Raw genomic sequence first — 26,168 nt, 5'->3', positions numbered from 1 at the left:
CTTAAAATTTTTAAAATCAAGCAGAATAAATCAATATCAATTATACACGATATCATGTCAATAAGAAGTATACCATGTTGACAACAAGTGCATGCATGTTTTTACGATTATGACAATAGATAAAGTACATAATAAATCTATGTCAATAACAAGTATACCCTATCGACAGCAAGTGCATGTATATTCTTAAAATTATGTCAATAGATAAAGTATATAATAAATCAATGTCAATAACAAGTATATCTCATATATAGCAAACATAATTATCTGGTTACTATTATGTCAATTTGACTATGTCAACAGCGATTCTAATAAGTATACACTATGTCAATAACAAGTATATCATGTTTAAAGCAAACATAATTATCTTATTACTTTTATATTAATTGTTAAAGTTTATAATGTCAACAGCAATCCAAACAAGCATACACTATGTCAACAGTATACAATATCATCTCAATGACAAGTATATGCTGTTTATAGAAAACACAAGTCTATTATCATAACTATGTCAATAGCTATTGTATGAAATGTCAATAATCTTAAAAATTTAAACAAATCCTTAACTGGAAGCAGATGCATGTTCTCTTTCGTTTTTTCCAGCAGCCTTGTTGATTTTCCTCTCTTTCGATTCTACCATCGCTAATCAACAATAAAAAATCAGCAGAAATCGAATTCAGAAGAAAACAAATCCAGATCTGTTTTAATACACTAAAATCGAAGCAATATACTTAAAATTTGAATCAATTTCTTAACCTGAAGAATTCACTTCAACGACCGCCGATTTGGAATGCCTTTTTCTGGCTACAATCGGTGCTTCAACTTCAACTACTTCTTCGATCCTCATTTTTGGAAATTAATTGATGCAGAAAACTGAACGAAGTCTAAGATTAGGAGATGAATTGCGACGAAGGGAAGAGAAGATGCAGAATTGTAGAAGAAATTTGGGAGAGAACTCAGAGAAATGTTCGAGAGTTTTGCCGGCGTGTTTTGAATACAGCTGAAACATTTTAGAGCTGAAATGACAAAAATACCCCCCTGTTGACATAAACCAGAGGTTGTTGACATCGCGCTAAGATTGTGAATTGGTGGCTGAGATTGCATCTCAATTCTCAATTAGGCCCAAAAATCTCAACCTAACAGGACCATATATATATATATATATATATATATATATATTATATATATATATCATAAATGATTCCATGAATGTAACCAAAAGAAGCCTCAATAAGAAGCAAATCCAAAACTCAACCTGTTAATTTCACCAAAATCAAATATAAATATAGTATCAATTGTATACTATCAAATTAAAGAAAAAAATATTAATTAAAAAGAGAAATAAAAGTACCCCATAGCCAAACTTGAGGAAAACACCGAGTGGAGGAAGAAGAATAGCCACGATAATGTTCATGAAAGTTGTTGTTCCCATTTTTCTTCTCTTTGTGGTCAAGTAGGTCATTTAGCTGCAAATTGTGAAGGGAAGGCAAAGAAAAAAGGCTGAGAATATGATGAGAAATTGTGCCTAAAAACCCTTATCAAGTAAGTTGGAAATTACATGATAGAGCATCATAAGTATACTTGTGAGTGTAAATTCAAATGTTAATGTGTCCTTTCATGCAGTTCTTGAACATTTGGACTCTTGGTGAATCGTGAATATCTGGAATTTGAGATGAGGCTCCCTAATCTTCCTTTTGAGATTGATTTCTAATGTATTATAGACGATTTCATCTTCATGTGCTTCTTTGTTGGTAATGATATTTTACCTAACAAAATGAACACAACATTATTATTAACCCACTTGACAACATGATCTATATATCATCTCCTTCCCACTTCTCCCTCAATCGTTTATGACAATGTAACGATAACATATGATAATAAAACTCCTACCATATGATCACATATATAATTAGTACACTAATGCATATTATAGCCAATGGCGGAAAATCTTGATCACGAACCCCACGCGTTGAATGTGCAGAGTGGAGTGAGTGGAGTTGGAATGAAGTAATGGAAATGAAAATGAAGAAGACGTGGGAATTATGAACAGATTTATTTATTTTAGCTTTTAATCTAATGTTTATACATTTTTAATTTAATTTTTTAAAATTAAATGGCAATCTTATATATTTTATATTAATTGCATTTACATCCCTCATCCTAAAATAATTATTCAAAACCTTCCAAAACTCCCTTTTTATATATTGTATAGATTTTTTGATAATATAAATAGAGCTACTCTCATATAAATATAATGTTGTGCAAGTAATATTTATAAACGTAAGCTAAAACTTTATTTTTTTGAAAGAATTTTAATAATTCAATACATTGAATTATGCTTCAAGCTTTATTTAGCGTTATGCTTGTGAGATTTACAATACTGTATTTCTTTTTACCGATATGAATGTTCCAGACAGTTGATATACTAGTACTTTTATATGTACTAGTAAAAAGTTGTCATGATTTCAATTTAATATCCACTCTATATCACATTAACTTTACTTTTCTTAGCACTAATGTTAACCCCCGTACTATACACGGACCAAAGAATTTTCAGCTAATGAATATAAATTGTAAATAATTAAAAAAATTATCATTATATACAATTTAAAAAAAAAAAAAAAAAAGAAGAATGGTCCTAATCCAAAAAATATAGTATTTCTTATTCAAAATAAAATTTAATACATTTGTAATTTGTGAGAAGAAACAAAAATTATTCAGACAGCTTAGACTTTTAATATACATAAATTTAAGAATTATGGAAATTTTCATTTTATTAAAAAGCCGAAATAGTTGAACGCACAATACTAAACAATACAATTTCAACGGTTACATGACCAAATTTCTCTGATGAAAGTGAGTTAGAGAAAGAGATTGGAAGGCATGAGAAATGAAGATAAAACATGATGTATTTATAGAGTGGAAAATAGAAATAAAAACAAAAAATTAAAATAAAAAATTACCAAATCATAGTCTAGGTGCCTGCAATGGCGGACTATAATTCGGACTATATATAGGGCGGTAGTGGCGGACGCAGAAAATATTTGTGGTAGGAGCTGCACAATATATACAATAATACATACTTCCTTCGTCAGTGAAGAATTATAATTTTATTTCCTTTTTGCTTAATCCATATATAATGATCTCATTTTACTCATTTATTATAATAAGTGAATTCACATTTCACTAACTCGTCTCAACACAATATACTATTCCCTAACTGAGTTGAATCGTATTCCTTTTTGAGATGTCCCAACTAAGTTGAGTCATTTCTCTTTTTTTGACAAAAAACAAATATCCAATCTCTTTTATTTTATTCCATCATCTACTTTATTTTCTCTTTATCTTTCATACTTTATTTTTCTCTCATACTTTTTAACACAATTTCTTAATCTCGTGCCCAAAACTTTTGACTCAACTTAATTTGAACGGAGAGAATACCATAAAAGTATAATTCATATTTCATACCCTTTCTTCATTCAGTTTTTATTATACACTCTTAAAATCTGGAGTCAAAGTAAGACAATTAATTGCGTTGAAGAATACATTTTTTTAGTATTGTGTACGCAAATACTACATATACTATTCCGGTTAAACAAAATACTAATCCAAAGTCCATATTATAAAATTAAAAATCCAAAATAAAAGTTGAAATTTAAAATTTTGTATATTAATAAATCTCATATTATAAAATAAAAAACAAATAAAAGCCCAAAAGTAACATTATTAGTGATTTTGAACCGAATGTATTAATTTGAAACAATAATCAAACTTTATGTGTGATGTATGCTAATTTAAAACATTAGTGAAATATTTTGTATGTAAGTTGTAATTTAACGCTCAGTATTAAAACCTTTAATCATTCATGGACTCGTAACTCTTGAAATTGCAACATATAGTTGTCAATGACTAAAAAAATGTCTTTAAAGAAATAGGCCGACATGAGCGAACAAGTACAAAAATAAAAGTTTTTTCACAATTGATATATTCGTTTTTTCCAAATTTAAATTCAATACATGAAAATATGCCTAAACATGAAAATATAAACTAAGACAAATTAAAAGAATACTTGAAATTTTTCCTCTTAAGTTAAAGTAACACAAAATTTATGATCTAATATCAAGAAAATAATATATGGTATGCGTTCATATTAATAAAAATGTTAGTGTGATGCAATATTGTTCTTCTTTTGATATTGATATTAATTTAGTTTTACTTTTTATCATTATTATTTGGTTTAGCCTAATTTTATTTCAATACATGATAATATAGTTACATATTCCAATATCTTGTAAAGTATAAAATAAAAATATGAATAATCAAAATCAACTCAATTCTAACTATATACTATGAATTTAATGACTTAGTAAAAAAACTTAAAAATTATATTTTCTCTCTTAAGTATAAGTAACACCAAGTGAATGATCTAGCGTCAAGAAACTAACACATAGCATGCGTTTTTATTAATAAAAATGTTCTTATGATAGTGATGCAATATTATTTTTTGTTTAATAATAATATTAATTTAGCTTCACTTTTTATAATTAATATTTGGTCTAGGTAAGTTCAAATTTAATATATACATATCTTAAAATTTTGGAAAGTTTAAAAGATAAAAATATGAGTAAATCAAAGTAAACTAATTCTATACACTTAATAACTTATTAAAAGATAATATAAAAAATATATATTATACAAAGTCTAAAAATTAGAAGTTCAAATTAAAAACTGTATAGAAAGATTGAGTACATAGTTTTATAGTACCACTATTTGAAATCTAAATTATACTCCAAAATTTAAAAGCCCATTAAATATTAAACAAAAGTCCAAACAATATACAATATAGTACAATAAAGTATCCTAAAAGTTAAAACCCTATTGCAACATGGCTCGACGCCTCCATTTCCCTCCCTGATCCTCCCTAATCGGCGGCGGAAATCATCTCACCGGCTAGAGCACCGCTCCTTCTTCCTCGCCGACTCTCTTTCCACACAGCCTCGCCGCTCGTATCGCCTGTCGCGCTGCCTTACACACCACGCCGTCGCCCCTTCCTCCCTCTTGGCGCTGCTCTGCCTTACTCGCCATGGCTGGCCGCCGCCTCAACACCCAGTTGTGCCTCCGCCGCCGGGGTCACCTTCGTGCTGAACACCAGCTCCAGCCAGATTGTCATTCCCCGACTCCGGCGGCGGCGTCATTCCCCGACTCCTGACGTACTCCGTACTCCAGATCCAGCTTCCCGCCGGATTCATTTAAAGATCGACTTCGGCGCTTTTCTCTTTCTCTCATTTTTCTTCTTCTCCAGCGTTTAAAGATCGGATCTTTAAATGAATCCGCCGCAGCCGTACTTCTCTCTCTCCTTCCTCTTCTTTTTCGTCTTCTCAACTTTCCTCCCCATCTCTCTCACTCCGGATACCTCATTTTCTCTCGGCCAGCCGCCACTGTCCCGTCCCCTCAGCCTCGCCACCACTGTCCCGTCTCCCTTAGCCTTGCCGCCCTCTCGTCGGCGCTGTCGCCGGATTCCAAGCATCTCGCAATGCTGCAATCAAGAATTCTCTCTCTCTAATATTTTCATTTTGTAAATATTTTGGAATACTCAAAATAAATAAAGTAAAGAATAAATGACACATCATCTATTACACATCAGCTTTCATTTTTCCTCCAAAAAGGACATTGAAGTCTTTTCACCAAACTATACCTTTAGATTAGTATAGATATAGATATAGATAGATATCACCTATACATTACTGCTCCTAATATTTTTTATTATTAAGTTAAAGACAAAATGGCTTGTAAATAAAAATATGTACATCCAAATGTATCTTCATAGGAGATTCGCTCGTTGTTATTGATAAACTTTTTTTAAATTACTCCATATATCGTGAATATTACATATAGATTAATACTTCATATATAAATATAGATCTAAATCAATATACAAAGTGTAAAAAATAAATATATAAATTTAAATACATCATGAAAAAAAATTTAATTTTATAATATATACTGAACAAAATACAATAAATTAAAAATCTAGATTAGAATTTAGACATAATAATAATAATAGAACTCAACATCTAAATTAAACTCTATTTATTTGAAAAGGATATATTATAAAATTCTCTACTACTATTATTTAAAATTCAAATTACACTAATAAAAATAATGAGCTACGAATATTATAAAACACTCCACTTAATCGATAGTCTTAGCAAATGGCCCAATTATAACAAAGGAGAAAAATAGAGCATCAAATAAGCCTGACCCAATAAATGCTATGGGCTGCAGAAATCGGGCCCAAATGATGTATATGGGCTTAGCTTCAATGACAAAATTGAGACACTCAAACGGGAGAATCAAAATCGAATCAATCAACTCGATCTTTTGAAACTTTTGGAAGAGCCTCAGCAAATTGTATCCATTCTTGTCTCAACTCATCGAAGCAGAGATAAGAGTCATAGAGACAGGCAACCTGTGCAACCCTTTTTGCAATTCTAAGCATTTTCTTTCGAAGTGGGACTTTCAGAAGCTGTTCCACCTGCGACATTCCAAAACATGAAGTTATGTCAACACGAGACATTCGAAATTGCAACGCACAAAAGGCATGAGAATTTGAAATGACCAAGTAATTTGCAATTGGCACATAATCTTTTATCTCAACATGTTGTTTCCAGTTGTTTTGGATTCCTGGTACGTGAGCCCTCCCCACAACATCAACGAATTGGATCACAGCCTTAATTTCCTCCCATGATTTCTGAAAAAAGGGAAGAACGAGTGACTAAAAAGTTCATATCTCAACAAAATTTCAATAAGATTGCGAAAAAAATGAAATATAATTCAAAATACGCAACATTACTGACCGGAGATTTGTGATCGGATCCGACCACATATACATCGCAGACGCCTCCTTTCGCGGCTGACTCGCACGTGAGCGTCACTACATTCTCCAGCGGCTGTTTCAGCTCATAATTGTTGTGATCGGACCGATTTCCGCTGCCGGAGAGGAAAGCAACCGCCTCGAATTGGCGGCGGAGGAGTACAGATTGATGAGGCGATTGGCCGATTTGAGACGATTCAATCCGTACATCTTTAGCTGCTCTGAGCTCTCCACAAGAGTAGGTTAAATTATAATGGAGGTGTTAACATGGTGATCAAAACACCACCATGTGACAATCATGCAACTGATGAAGTTAAGGAGGAAAGAATGAGATGCAATGTGATGGAGCCACATGTATCAGTTCCTACATGGAAAGATGTATTGTTGAGTGGCATGCCATCATTGGTCAAGAGCTCAAGAATCTCCAGCATGTGAGAATGCAGCAATTCTGTTGAAGAGCATTGTCGTCTAGTTTGACAGTGGTCAAACTTGGTTAGGCTATTAGGGTTTATAGCTAAGTTCTAGGACCTCTTAGCATGGTAATATAAATAGTGACAAAGTGTAATTGCAGCCACCACTTTCGAATTTAAACAAAACCACTTGCATATGTTATTTTTATCCTAAAGCAGTTATGTTCTCCCTTAGCTTTTCAATGCTCAGTGTCTTTACTGCCATTTTCATTAGTTACCATTCTTTAGTCGCTTATAATCTAGTATCTCAAGATTTCGGATATTTTCTAATCTATCACATTATTTATAAAATATTAATTTTATATTCAATCTTTCAAATTATTAACAATTCTATCAAGTCCAGAGAAGTAAATGATATGTCATGCCCAAAGCTTATATGAAATGGGTTACACAAATTTGTTTTCATTGGAATATTTTACATGTGTAAATACGTACACACATGAGCCTATACCATGATGTGTGATATGAATCTCATTGCTTAATTAAAGAATGACGAGTAGTTTGGCTCAGAAAATAAGGTGGAAACTTGAAACGACTGAAGGAATGATGTAAAGGGGAATTATCTAATTATTAAAACAATAAATCCGTGTGACTAAATTTTGTACAACTAAATTCTTGTTTATTTAATAAAAAAATAGATTTATTTATAAATTTAATTAAAATATTAGATACATATATATTACATTGGAAAGTGCTCTTATTAAAAGTGGGATGTCTCCTAAGAGACAAATGATAGATTACAGTATAATTATTAAAATGAAAAGACAAATGTACATAATTTGTACACGTAGAGTTCCATTATCTACAAATTCAGTTTTAAAGACCGAACTAGAGATCAAATTAAGACCATTCATTTTATTAATCTTATGATTAGGATTAATTTACAATTAATTTAATATTTTATTTAATAAAAACTTTTTATTTTAATTTTTTAAATTTTTTTAATCTATTTTTGTTAACAATTCAATGGAAATATGAGCCCATGAAATTTAGCAATTACTCCGGTCTCATATTACTTGAGCCGTTTATTTTTCGGCACGATATTTAAGAAAGTTGTGTTTAACGGATTAAATAATGTAAAATAAAGTAGATGAGAAAATAAAGCAAGAGAGAAAAGAAAAGATAAAGTAAAAGAAAGAATAAAATAAATGTAATTAGATATTTTATTTTTAGCCAAAAAGAGTAATGATTCAAGAAACTTAGGATAATCCAAAATGAAATACAAATCAAGTAACTTCGGATAAAGGAGTACTGATTGCTAAAGTGCCAAGAAAATTGTGAATGCCTTTAATTGGACAAAGCTTATTCCAAATTAAATCCAAAAATTATTTTTTTTAAAAAAGAAGAGAAATAGATTTGCGAGTCACAATAAAAACCTCATGAAAAATTGTGCCAAAAAGGGATTGTAACAAAAGTATGGTATACTATACGAAATTTTTATTTAGAGAAACTCATGAAAAAATGAACAAAAAATAAAATTAAGTAAAAATTTTCATCTAATACTATATTTCTTTGGAGCTTGTTAATAACTCATTCATGGCGCAACTTCTACTAATAGTTTAACAAAATAACTATTCAACTTTTATGGAATTGTCAAAAAATAGTACTCCTACTAAACATAGAATTTTTAAAAAGGTTTATAAATGTCGTTTGGTGATGATATCAGATATTGGAGCTACCAAGACAAATTTAATTAAATAGAATGACTATAAGTCTATAATAATAAAAATAATGAGTTACGAATAAAATAAAACCCTGTCCTGTAATCGAATATTTTATGGCCACTCTAACTAAATGCTCGAAGCTTTCATATATTTGATCACGAAGCCTAATGAAAGTTGAGTAAAACAACAGTACATTAATGAGCCCGGCCCTAATATGCTATGGGATGCGGAATTCGGGCCCAAAGGATGTATATCGACTTATGTGAAAACCACGCTATCAAGTATCAACCCACTCGATTATTTACAAGTTTTGGGATGAATTTAAAAATTTTAAAATAATAGAGAATGAAAGGTTAGACAAAATGGTTCATTGGCTTCTATTTTAATAATAATATATTTGCTTGGAGCTTGTAGTTATTAATACCGAAACTTCGGTGAATAGTTCAGCAAAATAACTACCAATTTTTATGAATATATAAAAAATTAGTAAAAATAAAATCATTTTATTGTTTGCTTGTTTTATGGAGTAATATTATTGACATAGTTAGATTTTACATGGTTTTAGAGGGTGGTTTTGTATGAATTTGAGCATATTTTGTCTATTATTAGACATGTTTATATCTACTTTTCTATTATGTTGGTATGTTGACCATTTTATTAAGAATGTGTAGAAAAATGTACAAAATATGTTGATGTGCATCAACCTTGGTTTGAGTCAATTTTACTGAAGATTTTGAAGTACAATCAGCCTCTAATTCATATCATTCTCTTCGTCTTCAAAAGCGCTTCACGTGGGTATCTTAAACGCCTCAATCGGAGTCCCGTAGAAGATGTTATGGCCGTTTTACGAACACTGCGCTGTCCAGAAAATCTCACGCGGCCGGGTGAATTATTACCCTATAATTCCACTCGACCGGGTAGCCTACTAAAGCTTACGAAATTCCAGAAACTTTCACCCGGTCTGGTGAATTTCCAGTGGATTAATTCCACCCGGCCGGGTCCGTCATTTTGGCGTTTTTCTTAGTGCAAACGCAATATTTAGAAAAGGAAATTAAGAAGGAAGAATTAGGTCAATTCTAGGCATTCCATACAAGCCGCCAAACACCCACTCTCTCTTTTTTAAGAACTCTTGGATGAAGATTGAAGATTCAAGCTTCAATTCCTCCGCCAATTGCAATTCGAATCATGATTTACATTGTTTTGCTTAGTTTCTTTTTCTTTTCTACCATGAACATGAGTAGCTAAACTTTTCATGAAGAATTCTAAGTGAAGATGCATTGATTCATAGTTTTAATCCGATTGACTTCGTTTTTATCTTGCTATTGCAATTGTTAGATTTATTCTTGTGCTTTTTCCTAACAATTGCTTGATCACCAATTGGGAGTGTAGGGTTTCTTAGAGTAATCGAGAGATGAAATATTTAACCTTGAAAGAAGAATAATTCACACATTAATTCAATAAAACTCGGGAGAGTTGAGGTTTCGAGTGAGATCTTTAATATAATCGAACTATTAGGAGTTAGGTCTAAGAATTGGAAGGGGACTTCAATTATTCCACCTAATCGATGGTTTTCTCACCTCGGGAGGAGGTTTAATCCATATTTGTGATTGATTCAATAATTCTGGTGACTTTAAATGGTAAATCGGTTTCAATTGGGTTAGGCTATGAGTTGTGCATCGGATCCCTAAGTTCTGCATATTTCTCTATCATTTTCTACAACTTGCTTACTTGTTTTCTTGTTTAAGTGTTTTATTTCAATCTCTGAATTTATATGTTTTTAGTAGTTGCTAGTTTAAAACAAAAATTTTTTATCGTCTGGATAGAAGTTGAAATTTGTTCGTGGTACTTAGGTTTACACTTAATTATCTATGTGGAATACGATATACTATTGCTTGCTATTTGCTACAATAACTCCGTACACTTGCGGGTATTATTTGGGTAAAATAAAATTGAGCCAATTATCTTCTTTTTTAATTATAAATAATGTCGTCTAATGATCTCAGATAGCAGGACAAATTTAATTAAATAAAATGACTATATCTAAAAAAGTCTATAATACTAATAAAATTAATGAGCTACGAATATTATAAAATCCCCCACTGAATCGATGGTTTTAGCAAATGGCCCAATTATAACAAAGGAGAAAAATAGAGCATCAAATAGGCCTGACCCAATAAATGTTATAGGCTGCAGAATTCAGGCAAAATGATGTATATGGGCTTTAGCTTCAATGGCAAAATTGAGACACTCAAACGGGATAATCGAAATCGAATCAATCCACTCGACCTTTTGGAACTTTAGGAAGAGCCTCAACAAATTGTATCCATCCTTGTCCCAACTCATCGAAGTAGAGATAAGAGCCATAGAGACAAGCAACCTGTGCAACTCTTGCTGCAATTCTAAGCATTTTCTTTTGAAGTGGGACATTCAGAAGCTGCTCCACCTGTGACATTCAAAACCATGAAGTTATGCCAAGACGATACTTTTGAAATTGCAACGTACAAAAGGCCAAAGAATTTGAAATGACAAAGTAATTTGCAAATGGCATAGAATCTTTACCTCAACATGTTGTTTCCAGTTATTTTGGATTCCTAATACGTGCACCTTCCCCACAACAGCAACGACTGACTTATGCTGACGTGCAGCTTCTAATAATTTGAAGGACATATATCTGTGTAGTGTACACCATATACTGAGAATGAACAAACATGCAATATTACAATGAGACGAAGAATTAAAAAACAAACTGGTCGCGCTCATGGATAACAATTTTTGAACCGCTAGGATCTTGCTTGGTCAGCTCACAAATCACTTGTTTCACCAAGTCAGCATCAACCTTCCCAGTCTTTTTTGCCTCCTCCACCTACATAAAGCAAAAGTGAGCCTTTTAACATTAGAAAGTAACATCACTTCTACAAGATAATAGTCTATGACTCCCTCCGTCCCCAAAAAATAGTTCATTTTACCTATTTTTGCCATTTGGTCTATCCCTAAAAATTAGTTCAGTTTCTGATTTGGGAAAAAATTCATCACACTACACTACTAATGAAGTGGGTCTCATTGTCCACTAACACTCCATCAACTACTTTTCTCTCATACTTCACCTATTTTGCATTACAACTCGTGTCGTCCCCTTAGTCTAATTTTAGGCGACGGATGAAGTATCTTTCCATATTTTACTCATTCCATCCCGAAAGAATAGTTTCCAATTACCATTTTTGGAAACATTTTCACCACACATTACAACAACTAATAAGGTTGGTCCCTATTTTAAGGCGACGGAGGGAGCATAAGGTAAATAAGAATACCTTCTCGGCGAGGTCTACTGGCAATGTAATGTATGAAAATGATCTTCTTTTGAATTTCAGGTAGAGTTGCCAAAGAGACGTGTCGGCCCAATGTCTCAAAGTTGTAATCTATCACCAAAAGAAAAAAAAATAGAAACTAAGAAGTGGTGTGCGGATGATTTTCTAGCCATAGGCAGTGAAAACTAAGAAGAAAATAGCTCACCTCTTCAAGTCTATCACCGAGTATAACCTTGGCACCATATTTTGTTGCTTTGATATATGCTGTACGAAAATCTCCACCGGGAGCTTTACCAGTTTCAATAAAACGCTAGAAAAAGACAGATTATTGATGTGTATCATAAAATATGTTTCTCCATTAAGTTAGCATAAATGAAAAAATGGATCATACCTTAGCAACATACCGTTTGCACAAAATTGAATAAATACTTTCATTTTCCTTCCACATTTGCACCATATCTTGCAAGGTTGGCATCTATAAACAATGCTCATTAGTGAAATAAGTTGACAGGTTTTACTAATGAGCATAGAAAGGAGTATCAAATTAAGGTATTAGAAAGATAGACAGGGGAAGTTAAGATCATTAGTTGAGACAGGTTGTTTGTGGAAAGTTTACAAATGTGGCCAAACAACTTGGACACTTATTCTGTTTGCTTTTTTCTCTTCCAGTTAGTTCATATTTCTTCATTTACGGTATTCTCTTGATCCGTTCATCAAACATCAAATATCTGAGATGTGAATTGTTAGATTGAGTTATTTCAAACCAAATAAAAGCATTGAATTCAAAATCACTTCTAACTAATTTTAAGCACCAAATACAGTTGATTCTACAGAAACAAAAAGCAAATACAAATATGAGCAACCAACCTTTTTATCAGGTGTAAGAAAATGACGGCGACTAGCGCACAGCTCCACAAAAACAGCCTTCAGGAGATATATACACAAATCATTGGAATAATCATAAAATATAAAAAAATAAAAATAAAAATGAAGCACCTCTGGTTTTACGAATTGGATCACCGCCTTAATTTCCGCCCATGATTTCTGAAAAAAAGGAAGAACGAGTGACTAAAAAGGTCATATCTCAACAAAATTTCAATACGATTTGGAAAAAATGAGATGCCTCGAATTCAGAGAAAAATAATTCAAAATACGCAACATTACTCACCGGGCAATTGTGATCGGATCCGACCACATATACATCGCAGACGCCTCCTTCCGCGGCTGACTCGCACGTGAGCGTCACTACATTCTCCAGCGGCTGCGGCACCTTCTTCCGCCGTTTCCGCTCATAATTGTTGTGACGGTCGCTAATCTGACCGATTTTCGCTGCCGCTGCCGGAGAGGAAACAATCGCCTCGAATTGGCGGCGGCGGAGTACAGATTGATGAGGCGATTGGCCGATTTGAGACGATTCAATCCGTACATCATTAGCTCTAAGCTCTCTCCACGAGAGTAGTAGGTTAATTTTCACGCGTGACGTGACCATAATATGATACTTTTAGAGCATCCACGGGGCACTTTTTTGTGGACAATTTTTTTTTTTTTTTTTATAGCCATTTTTAATTTGTCACGGCCAAAAAAAAAAGTGTCCGCAGCAATAGTGGGCACTTTTTTTAGCCACATTTCACTTTATTTTATTTATTGTATATTTTAATTCAATTACAATTAAAATTATCGGACTAAAAATAATTAGAGAAAAACGGCTAGTGCAATAAAATTAAAATTTTTAGAGATAGAAAATTTGGATAGAAAGTGAAATGGGTGTGAAGATGTATGTGGAAAGAAGATGAAAATGGGAGGAATATTTATAAAAAAACCATTACAAATTCAATATTTAAAAAAAATAAATTAAATAAAATTAAATCGGCGACCGCCGCGCCGGTTTCGCCGCACAATAGATAGGCGCGGCAGCCGCCGCGCTTCTCTCTCCAGCGGCTCGTCCTCGCCGCATTCGGGGCGATTGCCCTTCCGCCCCAGCAAATCCGTCCGCCTCCGGGGCGGACGCGTCCTCCGCTATAGCCCGCCGCGGCTAAGCCGCAAACGGGGCGGCCGGCCGGCCGCATAGTGGATGCTCTTATAATCCAGTATCTAAAGATTTCGGATATTTAATAATCTATCACATTATTTATAAAATATTAGTAGTAATTTAAATTTAATATTTCAAAATTTTATCAAATTTACATTTAGTTCAATTTAGAGAAGTAATGATGATATGTCATGCCCAAAGCTCATATGAAGTGGGTTACACAAATTTGTTTTCATTGGAATATTTTACATGAGTAAATACCAGTGTTTTAAAAACCGGACCGGACCGGCCGGTTCGACCGGTTCGGTGATCCGGTCCGGTTCTCTCTATAAAACCGCCTGCATGTTGAGCCGCCGCGAATCGTCGAAATCGGCCGGTCGAATCGGTCTAGCCGGGAACCGGTTTAATTCATTGTTTAAAATTTTTGTAAAATAAGTGCTTTTGGTGGGGGTCGAACTCATGACCTCTTGGTCAAAAGACCAAGTCCATTACCACTCCACCACAAGCATTTCTTGTTAATAACATGAACATTAGTTATTATTATATTAAAATAATTTTTTTTATTTACTCAAACTAATATTTAAGTTTAAATTTATATTATAGTGAGTAGGTATTAATATGATAATATATTTATCATCTAAAATTTACTCTTTTTTACTAAAATTAACTATTATTTGTATAATATAGATACTTATGTAAATATAAGTACTTATACCTAAGGTTTATAATAAATTATTTACTATATAGTATATATTCGTCAAAACTAATTAATCATTAATATCCATTTATATATTATATCATATAATTTTTTTGAATTATTGTAAATTATCTTTTTTTATATCTAAAATATTAAAAAATTTATCCATACTAACTTGTAATTTGTACATTTAATTATATTTATTAATAAAAAATTTATAAATTATATCATTCATTGAAATTGAATATATTTTATATATTATATATAATTTGTAACAGTAAAACGGTTCGACCAGTGATTGAACCGGTTGGACCGGTTGAACCGTGAACCAGTAGCCTTGCCGGTTCACTGGCCGGTCCGGTTTTTAAAACATTGGTAAATACATACACACATGAGCCCGAATGGCTAATTTTAGTGTCTCTAAAACAGGCTAAAATTCACTTTTTCGATCTAACTGAAAAAAAAAAAAAATTGGCTTTTTAAACCAAAACCTTTCCCCGAATTCCGGTTTTCCCAATGAACTATGAGATTTATTTTTAAAACCACGAACTTTCATTTCGTTAGGATTTTCACCGGCGGGTCAACGACGAAACCCGGATTGTCTACATGTCAATTTTAGTCATATATATCACTAAATTGATTACTTGGATCCTATTTGGCACAATAATACATACAATCACAATTATTACATAACAAATGACAACTTTTGAATAAACAAAACACAACTTTAACATTTCGAATTATGCTATTCGGGTCAGAAATGTGCTATTAGGGTCGGGTTGGGAAAATCCTAACGAAATGAAAGTTTGTGGTTTTAAAAATAAATCTCATAGTTTATGGAAAAAACTGAAATACCGGGAAAGATTTTGGTTTAAAAAGCCAAAAACCTTAAAAAAATTGGGGTGGGATGCTAGGAATCTAGGATTATGAATTTAAAATCATCCACTTACAATATTAATTAAATTCATCATCCATGTTGCCATCATTTTGTCATCCAACACCAACAGAGCCCCAAATTGATTAACTATTCTCTCCATATTTAATTCATAAAATGATGTTTTTCAATGTGTCACGCCCTTTTCAAATTTAACTCATGCTACTAATATTCAACTCATATGCATAAATGGCGTGTAGGGACGTCAATGTATCCCGCAACTCGTGGGTCAGCCCGAATAGCCCGCCAAATTTACAGGGTTAGGGCTGAAAATTTCTAGCCCGATAAAATTACAGCCCGGTTAGCCCGCACCCGATTAACCCGCAACTCGTTAGGGCCAGGCTCGAAATCCCAATAAAATTTCTATCATTCTATTTGTTTGACTCTAATTTGACACTTCATTGGTTATTTTATAATATAGATTACTAAAAAAATAACTTTCAGTTTTAAATATTAAATATATTAATTATATATTAAATTTTTATTAACATAATAATAGATATATAAATTAGAAACATCAAATTCACTGAAAAATATTTAAATTTCTAAAACATGCTTTAAAATTTCTTGATGTTTATGTTTTATTTTGCATAAATCTCTAAATATTAGTATTTGATCATGTTTATGTTTGAGTTTAAGCATATATCTCAAATTTATCATAATTAAATATTTTACATTTTTATAAATATAACTAATTTTCATCATTATTTATTGGATTGAACGCGTGTTAATTTTATCGGTAGCAACCCGATTAGCCCGCTGGGCTAGCCCGAAACCCGAGCTTTTAGGGTTAGGGTTGAACTTTTATAACCCGAAAAAATCACAGCCCGATTAGTCCGCACCCGATTAACCCGCAACCCGAATAGGGTTGGCCCGAAACCCGGTGGGCTGGCCCGATTGACATCTCTAATGGCGCGAGTAGTGGAATGTGATCATGGGGGCCCCTTGGCTTTTTTTACTCTCTCCTCGTTATCTCACTGAACAAGATTGCATAAAATCCCGTGTCGGAAACCAAATATTGCATATTTATTAGGATGGAGGGAATTAGGATGGAGGGAGTATTATAAAATTAATAATTTACAAATATTACTATGATATATTAAAAAATACTACTACTATAAAAGATTGGAATATAAACTATAAATAATACACCTACAATAATATGTGTAGAAGTGGTTTATGTAGAATTAACTGAATTTGGTGGTTGAAATTAGTTAGATGTGGTTTTGAATTCAGATTTATGTGTGTATTGAGAATTAACTGGGCCGATGAAGAGATCAGGCATGGATGTTTAAAGGATTTAGGAATAAAGGGATGGAATTCTAACTCAATTAGGTAGTAGAGCGGAGCACAAGAGGTGCTCGATGAAAGGATCACTAGAATACTGTAATTGAAGAAAAATGATCTCAAAGTATTCGATAAAATGACTGAAAGAGAAAAAAGCAAACAGAATAAGTGCCAAATTGTTGATCTCTCGAATGATGGTAGATATTATTACTATTTTACATTAAACTATTAGTATTATTATAATTTTACATTAAATTAGTAACTAATTAATATAGCCTTAATAAAAATTTAACGTTGTAAATTATATCCATAACGATATAAAGAGTTGAATATTTTTAGTTAGGTGTTTCAACCTTAAAATGAGTATAAAATTATTTAATAAAATATATTCAATTGATTTAATTATTTTAAATAATTAATTTAGTTAGGCATTTTATTTTTTATTTATATTATGAATGTAATTAGATACACGTATAAAACACTAAAAAGCAAGACGAAAAAGAAGAGAAAAGAAAAAGAAGGAAGAAAAAGAAGAAGGAAGAAGAAACATAAAGTAAGAAGAAAAAAAAAGAAACGAGTATAATATACTAAAAAGAAATAAGAAAATGAAGAAAAAAAATAAGAAGAAACTAAAAAAGAAATAAGAAATAAAAAAATAATAATTACTAGTACTATTTAATTTGAATTTTCAAAAATATCTTCTATAAAAAAAATCACATGCTAGTTGGTACAAGTTATTTTTGTTATAGGTACCAAATATAATATTAAATGCTAGTTGGTACATCAAGTTATTTTTGTTATAGGTACCAAAAATAATATTAAATAAAGATAAAATTTGATAACATCTACGTAATTTCCTCGTTAAATTAAACTATAAGGGCACGTGTGACAGCTCCATTAATAAGTTAACCCACTACTCTTGTGGAGAGAACTCAATGCAGCTAAAGATGTACGGATTGAATCGTCTCAAATCGGCCAATCGCCTCATCAATCTGTACTCCTCCGCCGCCAATTCGAGGTGATTGCTTTCCTCTCCGGCAACGGCAGCGGAAATCGGTCCGATTAGCGACCGTCACAACAATTATGAGCTGAAACGGCGGAAGAAGGTACCGCAGCCGCTGGAGAATGTAGTGACGCTAACGTGCGAGTCAGCTGCTGTTGGAGGCGTCTGCGATGTATATATGATCGGATCCGATCACGAATCTCCGGTGAGTAATGTTGCGTATTTTGTTACTGAATTCGAGGCATCTCATTTTTTTCCCAATCGTATTGAAATTTTGTTGAGAGATGAACTTTTTAGTCCCTCGTTCTTCCTTTTTTTTTTTGCAGAAATCATGGGCAGAAATTAAGGCTGTGATCCAATTCGTGAAACCAGAGGTGCTTTACTTTGTTATTTTATTTGATGAAGTACCATTTTATGATTATTATTATACTCCGTCTGTATATAGTTGGAGCTGTTTCATTGATCTGTCTGGCAGGCTGTTTTTTTTTTGGAGCTGTGCGCTAGTCGCCGTCATATTCTTACGCATGATAAAATTGAGGTTAGTTGCTCGTATTTGTGTTTGTTTTTTGGTTTTTGTAGAATCATTTGAATTTGGTGCCAGAAATTAGTTAGAAGTGGCTTTGAATTCAGTGCTATTATTTGGTTGCTGTGGTGTTAGGAGTAAAGGGCTGGAAGGCAGTAGAGCAAAGCACAGATATTCGATGAATGGATCAAGAGAATTAAGTGTACAAGTTATTGTTTTCTCATAAGAGATATCTACTACAGCATTCATCATCTATCGCAACTCTAAAACAAATCTGATAAACAAATAGTACTAGTGTAGAAATGGTCAATTCCTACTTATGAACTGAAGATCAGGATAACAGCTCGACCGCCCACATCATCGTGATGTTGTAGGCCACATTGTATACTTATGAACTAATGATCTTAACTTCCCTTGATTTATTACTCTTTTTTATGCTCTTTAGTAGAACCTGTCAACTTAATTCACTAATAAGCATTGTTTACTTACAGATGCCGACTTTGCAAGATATGGTGCATATGTGGGAGAAATATGAAAGTCTTTATTCAATTCTATTCAAGCGGTATGTTGCTCAGGTATGATTCAATTTTTCATTTATGCTAACTTGATAGAGAAACATCTTTTATGATACATATCCATAATCTCTCTTTTTCTAGCTCTTTATTAAATATAAATATGAGCATGTGCCCGGTGGAGATTTTCTTACGGCATATATCGAAGCAACAAAATATGGTGCCAAGGTCATACTTGGTGATAGACCTGTAGAGGTGAGCTATTTCTCTTCTTTTGTTATCCCTTTCCACTACTTATAGCTAGAAAATCATCCGCACATCACTTCTTAGTTTCTAGTAGTTTTTTTTCTTTTGGTGTTAGATTACAACTTTGAGACATTGGGCCAACACGTCTCTTTGGCAAACCTACATGAAATATAAAAGACCACACATGATGTTGCCAGAAGACCTCGCCAAGAAGGTAAACTTATTTACTTTATGCTCCCTCCATCGCCTAAAAGTAGGGACCAACCTTATTAGTTGCATAATGTGTGGTGAAAATGTTTCCAAAAATAGAAAGAGGACTAATTTTGTGGGACGAACTAAAATGGTAAAAAGGAAACTATTTTTTCGGGATGGAATAAGTAAAATATTGGAAGATACTTCATCTGTTGCCTAAAATTAGACTAAGGGGACGACACAGAGTTGTAATGCCAAACAGGTGAAGTATGAGAGAAAAGTAGTTGATGTAGTATTAGTGGACAATGAGACTCACTTCATTAGTGTGTAGTGTGATGAATTTTTTTTCAAATCAGAAACTGAACTAATTTTGAGGGACGGACCAAATGGCAAAAATAGGTAAAATGAACTATTTTTGGGGTTGGAGGGAGTCATAGACTATTATCTTGTAGAGGTGATGTTACTTTCTAATGTTAAAAGGCTCACTTTTGCTTCATGTAGGTGAAGGAGGCACAAAAGACTGGGAAGGTTGATGCGGACACGGTGAAACAAGTGATTTGTGAGATGACCAAGCAAGATCCTATCGGCTCAAAAATTATTATCCATGAGCGCGACCAGTTAGGTTTTTTTTTTAAAAAAAAAAAAAAATCTTCATCTCATTGTAATATTGCATGTTTGTTCATTCTCAATATATGGTGTACACTGTACAGATATATGTCCTTCAAATTACTAGAAGTCGCACGTCAGCATAAGTCAGTCGTTGCTGTTGTGGGGCGGGGTCACGTACCAGGAATCCAAAACAACTGGAAACAACATGTTGAGGTAAAGATTCTGTGCCATTTGCAAATTACTTTGTCATTTCAAATTCTCTGGCCTTTTGTACGTTGCAATTTTGAATGTATTGTCTTGGCATAACTTCATGTTTTTGAATGTCGCAGGTGGAGCAGCTTCTGAACGTCCCACTTCGAAAGAAAATGCTTAGAATTGCAACAAGAGTTGCACAGGTTGCCTGTCTCTATGGCACTTATCTCTACTTCGATGAGTTGAAACAAGGTTGCTTGTCTCTATAGCACTTATCTCTAGTTCGATGAGTTGAAACAAGGATGGATACAATTTTTTATAATTAAAAGATGAAGAAATTATTATAAACAAGCAAATGTTATAAGGGTTATATTTTTACTGCTTCGTCGTCCATTTTCTAGAAATAGAAACTCTTTATATTTTTATTTGTTTCGTTTGAGTGTTTCAATTTTATTACTTAAGCTAAGCCCAGGTATGTAATTTGGGCCCGAATTCTGCAGCCCATAACCTTTACTGGGTCGGGCCTGTTTGATGCTCTATTTTTCTCTTCATTTTTAATTGGGCCTTCCGGAGCAAATACTCCATATAATTGCTCAGACTATTCTCTAAAACTATCGATTAGAGTGGAGAGTTTTAATTAGATTCATAATTAAGTAACTAATTTTGGTCAAAACACATTTGACCGTTAAAGTTAACGAAAATGTTAATATTGGACCAAAAATATATTTTTTGAGACCAAAAGGTAATACAAGGATCAAAAATATTTTTAGAGAAAATATATGGGATTAAATTTGTACTTTAGCCTAAATTGAATGACTATAATGATAAAAATAATGAGCTACTTATATAATAGAATCCCTGTACTCTAATAAATCGATTATTTTGTGGCCACCTAACAAAGGGCCCGACTTTCATATATTTGCTCTCAAAGCCCAATTATTATTAGAAAAGTATAACTTTAAACGGCCTGGTCCGATATATATGCATCTACTTTTGGGCCCAAATGATGTATATGGGCCTACTTGCCATTGAAATAATAATACTATTAACAACAATTTATACAATTAGTAAAACCTATCATTCTTATATTTCTAGAGGAGAATTAGGCTCAATTTTAATTTGCTAATATCGACACATTTTCAATTAGTGATTACATATTAAATCACTCATGGTCCTTTTGCAAGGATCATTCGCTTAGGATGTGTAGAATTTGTAGTATTGGAGCTCTCAATGGGGCTGTCTTTCTCCAATGGGCTCGACTCATGGAGTCACGGGATGGGGTCCAGTCCCAGGAGTCGAGCCACTACTCATGGAGTAGAGCTCGGGACACTGGTTTGCCTCGTGCTTTCTCTCTCATCCGCTAAAAAAATTATCAAAAGAGCACAAGGGGAGAGTGCGTTGTGGGATTAGTTAACAAACAAATCCGGCAATGCAACTCTCCCCATACACGGTGGATGAGACGAACACGATGGCTAAAGTGTAGTTGGCCTCATCTAATGGATCGGGCCAAATGAGAAATTCACAAAATCTTGGACAAACTAATGATAAGAGGTCTTGAATGTGAAATCAAGATGGAAAAAAGTAGTGTAGTGTCATGGAAAAAAAAGCAAAAAGAGGATTTGAATTATTTTTTGGTGGGGTTGGCTTTTGAGTTTGAATTGGGTGGAATATTAGTAGCCAAGTTGATGGAGAAAGAAAAAGTGTGGTGCTTCCCACGTCTAGTCCCTCTCCAATTTGGGTTGGATAATTAATTTGTTTTGGTAATGACTATAAATATTTTAAATTTCAAATTTTGAGATCTCTAAAAATAAATTTCATTTGTTTTGTTGAGATAATAATGGCTTTTGCACCACAAATCTTACAAAATAGTGAAAATTCGACGAAGTCATATACACAAACAATAATTTAGCTTGATAGGGGCTTAAGTCCCTCGTTGCTTCTCTATGCGTCACCACTGTCTCCCATTGCTACTTTTGGTGGCCAATTTGTATTCTTGATTCTTGACTTGGTCCAATGTCTACCTAGTGTTTGCAGATTTTTTGTAAGAGAATATGTATAGTTTCTTGGCTTTTGTGGGGAAAGATGAGATGTATAGTTGAGGAGTATAGGGTCCATAAAATTGTTCAATTTTGGAGGCTATAACTTTTTTCCTTTTATCTCTATCATCTTTCAATTTCACCAGTAATATGAGTTTGAATCTCTACTTTTACATGGAATTGAGAATGTTTTTAATGTTCATCTTTTTAAATTTTAATGGAAAATTTTCCTTCATTATGCCATGAACATGATTTGTTGATACATGACTCACATATTACTTCCATCAGCGCAAGTTGACATCACATGCCTCACTAGTAGAGTTTGTGCCATCAAAATGTGTTTCCAGAAATCAGAAGTATATTGAAAATCTTCTTTTTTTTAACACGTTAAAAATTATGACATTATGAATTTATAGTAACGTTTCAAAAATGACATTTTTTTATAATAACTACTACTATCTTCGTTCGATGATAATATGCACTCTTTTTTTTTTCACCATAAATGGTAAGTAGGTCTCACTTTCCAATAAATCACTTCACTCACATTTTATTATAAAACCAATATAAAAAAAGTGAATCCCACATTTTACTAATTTTTCCAACTAACCTTTTTTTTTACATTTTTTAAAACTTGTTGCCCACGCCCCTCCAAGAGTGACAATTAAGTTGGAACGGAGGGAGTAGTGATTAGATATTTAATTTTTTATCAGAAAAATAATAAATTAACTTTATATAAAAGAATACAACTCAATTTAGTTGAGACACGGTAACTAAATACTAGTACTACCTACCAGATTTTCTTCTTTTTTGAAATAAAAAAATTATCGTCCAATGATGATCTCAGATAATGGTGTTACTAGGACAATTTAATAAATAGAATGAGTATAAGTCAATAAATAAATAGATAATAAAAATAAAAATAAAAATAAAAATAATGAGCTAAGAATATAATAAAACCCTCTACTCTAATCGATTAATTTATGGTCCCTCTAAAAATTGGTCCGAGTTTTCATATATTTGCTACGATGGCCCGCCCAACCCGATAAATGTTATGGGCTGCAGAATTCGGGCCCAAATGATGTAGAGTTTAAATTCCAGAATTATAATTGATGGCCTAAACTTATACCATCTTCTTGATGCAGAGATAAGTGCCATAGATACCAGCAACCTGTGCAACTCTTGCTGCAATGTTGAAATTATTAACTCAACTTCTTCACATCTAAGGAATGGTGATGAAGGTGCTGCATCAGCACCTTATCATAGTAGTGTAATCTTTGGAATACTTCATGGTCACGAGGATGCCACAACCTATCTACCTCGTTAACATCTATTAGGCGGTGGAACTGTTGGATTACATTTGATGTATTCCTAATTAAGCTAATGAAGCCCCGTAGTGAAGATGTGTATAGTAGCTAGCACTATTTTATTATATTTGAATCTCTATAAATAGGGGTAGTAGAAGTTCAATGTAATCATATCAATCATAAGAAAAAGAATTGAGAGAGTTAAAAGAGCCGTAGCTCATAGTTAGATAGAGAGAGAAAGTACACGCAGAAGCACTTTTGTTGTGTATTTTATAATTCTTTTGGGAGAAGTCTATAAATACTTATCTTCCATATTTCATTCTTGTTGAGTGCTACTTTGTTTTGTGTCAAATATCCAACAAATCTGGTATCCAGAGCCACTCGATCCTACCTATGGCGGCAACGTTGAACATGGTTCAACCCCAAATTCCCAAATTAGAGAAACGCAATTATGGAAATTGGAGTATTCAGATGCGAGTCTTGTTGCAATCACAAGAGTTGTGGGATATTGCTCAAGACGACTACACCGAACCTGCCTCCCAAGAAGCTGAAGATGCCCTGACGAACAAGAACGCACTCAAAAATGCAAGGAAATGAGACAAGAAGGCATTGTTCAATATCTATCAAGGTATTTATGAAACCACGTTCGAGAAAGTAAGTGCAGCCACCACGTCAAGCCTGGGAGATTCTGAAGAATACTTTCACCGGCGCTGATAAGGCGATACGAGTTCGACTGCAGATCCTACGTGGCGAGTTCGAAAGTTTGGCCATGTCTGAAACGGAGTGCATTTCACACTACTTCACAAGAACATTAGTTATTGTAAATCAAATGAAAAGACAAGGGGAGAACATCGATGACGTTCGTGTTATTGAGAAAATTCTTCGTCCTTTAACATCAAAGTTTGAGCATGTCTTGCAGCTATCGAAGAATCAAAAGATCTCAACACCATGGCAATCGACTAACTGCAGAGCAGCTTGGAAGTCCACAAGCAACGCATGAAGAAAAAGGCAACTACATCACTTGAGCATATGCTACAAGCGAAGATGTTAATCCAAGAAGATAATAAGTCTAAGCCCAGGACATCGCGTGGTGGATACAACCGAGGCCGATGCCGAGGTCGAGGCTATCGTGGCGCGAGGAGGACGCGGCCAGAATTACCAGTATGAAGGAGGAAGTGGACAGAATTACCAAAATCAAGGAGGACGAGGCCAAAATTATCAAAACAATGGAGGACATCAAAATTCCACCTATCGAAGCAGAGGTCAAAATTTTTATGGACAACGAGGACAAGGAAGAGGACAATACAGTGGCGGTTATTCTCAAACCTACAATCAACCAGCGTTTGATAAATCAAATGTTGAGTGTTATACCTTTCACGAACTTGGGCATTACAGTTATGTGTATCCAATAGCCGGAAATACCAGGACCAATCAACAAGTCAATTATGCCGAAGGTGGAGATGATGATGAGTAGGTAATTTCAACCTCTTTTTTTAGTCATAAAGGAGTTGAGGGTGATCAGTGCAGCACATGGTACTTGGATACTGGAGCTAGTAACCACATGTGTGGGAACAAGGAACTCTTCGTGGAGCTGAAGGAGACATCTTATGGGGATGTTATATTTGGAGATTCCTCAAAAGTTGCGGTGCAAGGAAAAGGTAATATCTTGATTAAGCTGAAGAATGGAAATCATGGTTTTATATATGACGTCTATTATGTTCCTGCCATGAAAAGTAATATTTTGAGCCTTGGTCAATTGTTGGAGAAGGGGTTTGATGTTAGTATAAAGAATTCTTATCTTGCTATCAATGATGCTAGTGGTAATTTGGTCGCCGGTGTGAAGTGATGCACTTTTTATTTGCACTATAAATACCTGCAAGTATACAGAGTAGATATAGTATAGCAAAAGGTTAGTACCGGGTATCGAACACGGGGAAGATGTACACAAAGTGTCTATCTTCTACTAGAACTCAATTACTATCTGGAGAAACAAGAATTTTTGGAAACTTTTGAAAACAGTAAATATTAAAAACAGTAAACAACTAAATGCAAGCAAATCACAGAGAGAAAAGTATAGAGATAAGGGGAATTCCAGGGATGTGCTTTCGCTTTTATGGTTATACAAATTCCAAACTACAATACCCTAGCACAGTTAATACTTTGAAAGGACGAGTCACCTAGCTTATGCTCATGCGATACAAACGTTGATTACTAACATTAGGGTTGTCAATCCTAACACGTAACTCCAAAAAGCTCCTAAGACCCTTGAAAAGTCCTCACTCTCAATT

General features: G+C 33.5%; 2 protein-coding genes and 1 pseudogene across 3 annotated transcripts; 1 reads left to right on the top strand and 2 right to left on the bottom strand.

The window, feature by feature from the left end:
• Window positions 1-1,178: 1,178 nt before the first annotated feature.
• Window positions 1,179-1,432, bottom strand: LOC125211321 (annotated as a pseudogene).
• A 9,641-nt stretch (window positions 1,433-11,073) lies between these two features.
• On the bottom strand, window positions 11,074-13,805 carry LOC125209792 (traB domain-containing protein-like). The gene is made up of 9 exons (XM_048109373.1): window positions 13,485-13,805; window positions 13,313-13,360; window positions 13,184-13,240; window positions 12,708-12,791; window positions 12,522-12,626; window positions 12,320-12,427; window positions 11,759-11,874; window positions 11,571-11,682; window positions 11,074-11,454 (listed from the first exon to the last, which is right to left on the bottom strand). Exons 1-9 carry the CDS (start codon window positions 13,803-13,805, stop codon window positions 11,284-11,286), a joined length of 1,122 nt encoding a protein of 373 aa, XP_047965330.1. The 3' UTR covers window positions 11,074-11,283.
• A 4,377-nt stretch (window positions 13,806-18,182) lies between these two features.
• LOC125216583 (traB domain-containing protein-like) lies at window positions 18,183-20,967 on the top strand. 2 transcript variants are annotated; one of them, XM_048118335.1, is made up of 10 exons: window positions 18,183-18,471; window positions 18,593-18,640; window positions 18,742-18,804; window positions 19,281-19,364; window positions 19,446-19,556; window positions 19,663-19,761; window positions 20,241-20,356; window positions 20,450-20,561; window positions 20,678-20,792; window positions 20,842-20,967. In XM_048118335.1, exons 1-10 carry the CDS (start codon window positions 18,445-18,447, stop codon window positions 20,871-20,873), a joined length of 807 nt encoding a protein of 268 aa, XP_047974292.1. In that variant the 5' UTR covers window positions 18,183-18,444; the 3' UTR covers window positions 20,874-20,967. The 2 variants fall into 2 exon arrangements, with proteins under 2 accessions (XP_047974292.1, XP_047974293.1); XM_048118336.1 differs by having other exon boundaries at window positions 20,678-20,967.
• Window positions 20,968-26,168: the final 5,201 nt, after the last annotated feature.

Source organism: Salvia hispanica, chromosome 3 (genome assembly GCF_023119035.1).
Source record: "Salvia hispanica cultivar TCC Black 2014 chromosome 3, UniMelb_Shisp_WGS_1.0, whole genome shotgun sequence".
NCBI classification, from domain to species: Eukaryota; Viridiplantae; Streptophyta; class Magnoliopsida; order Lamiales; family Lamiaceae; genus Salvia; species Salvia hispanica.
Note: the sequence above shows the minus strand (reverse complement) of the source record. Positions and strands in the feature narration are given on the sequence as shown.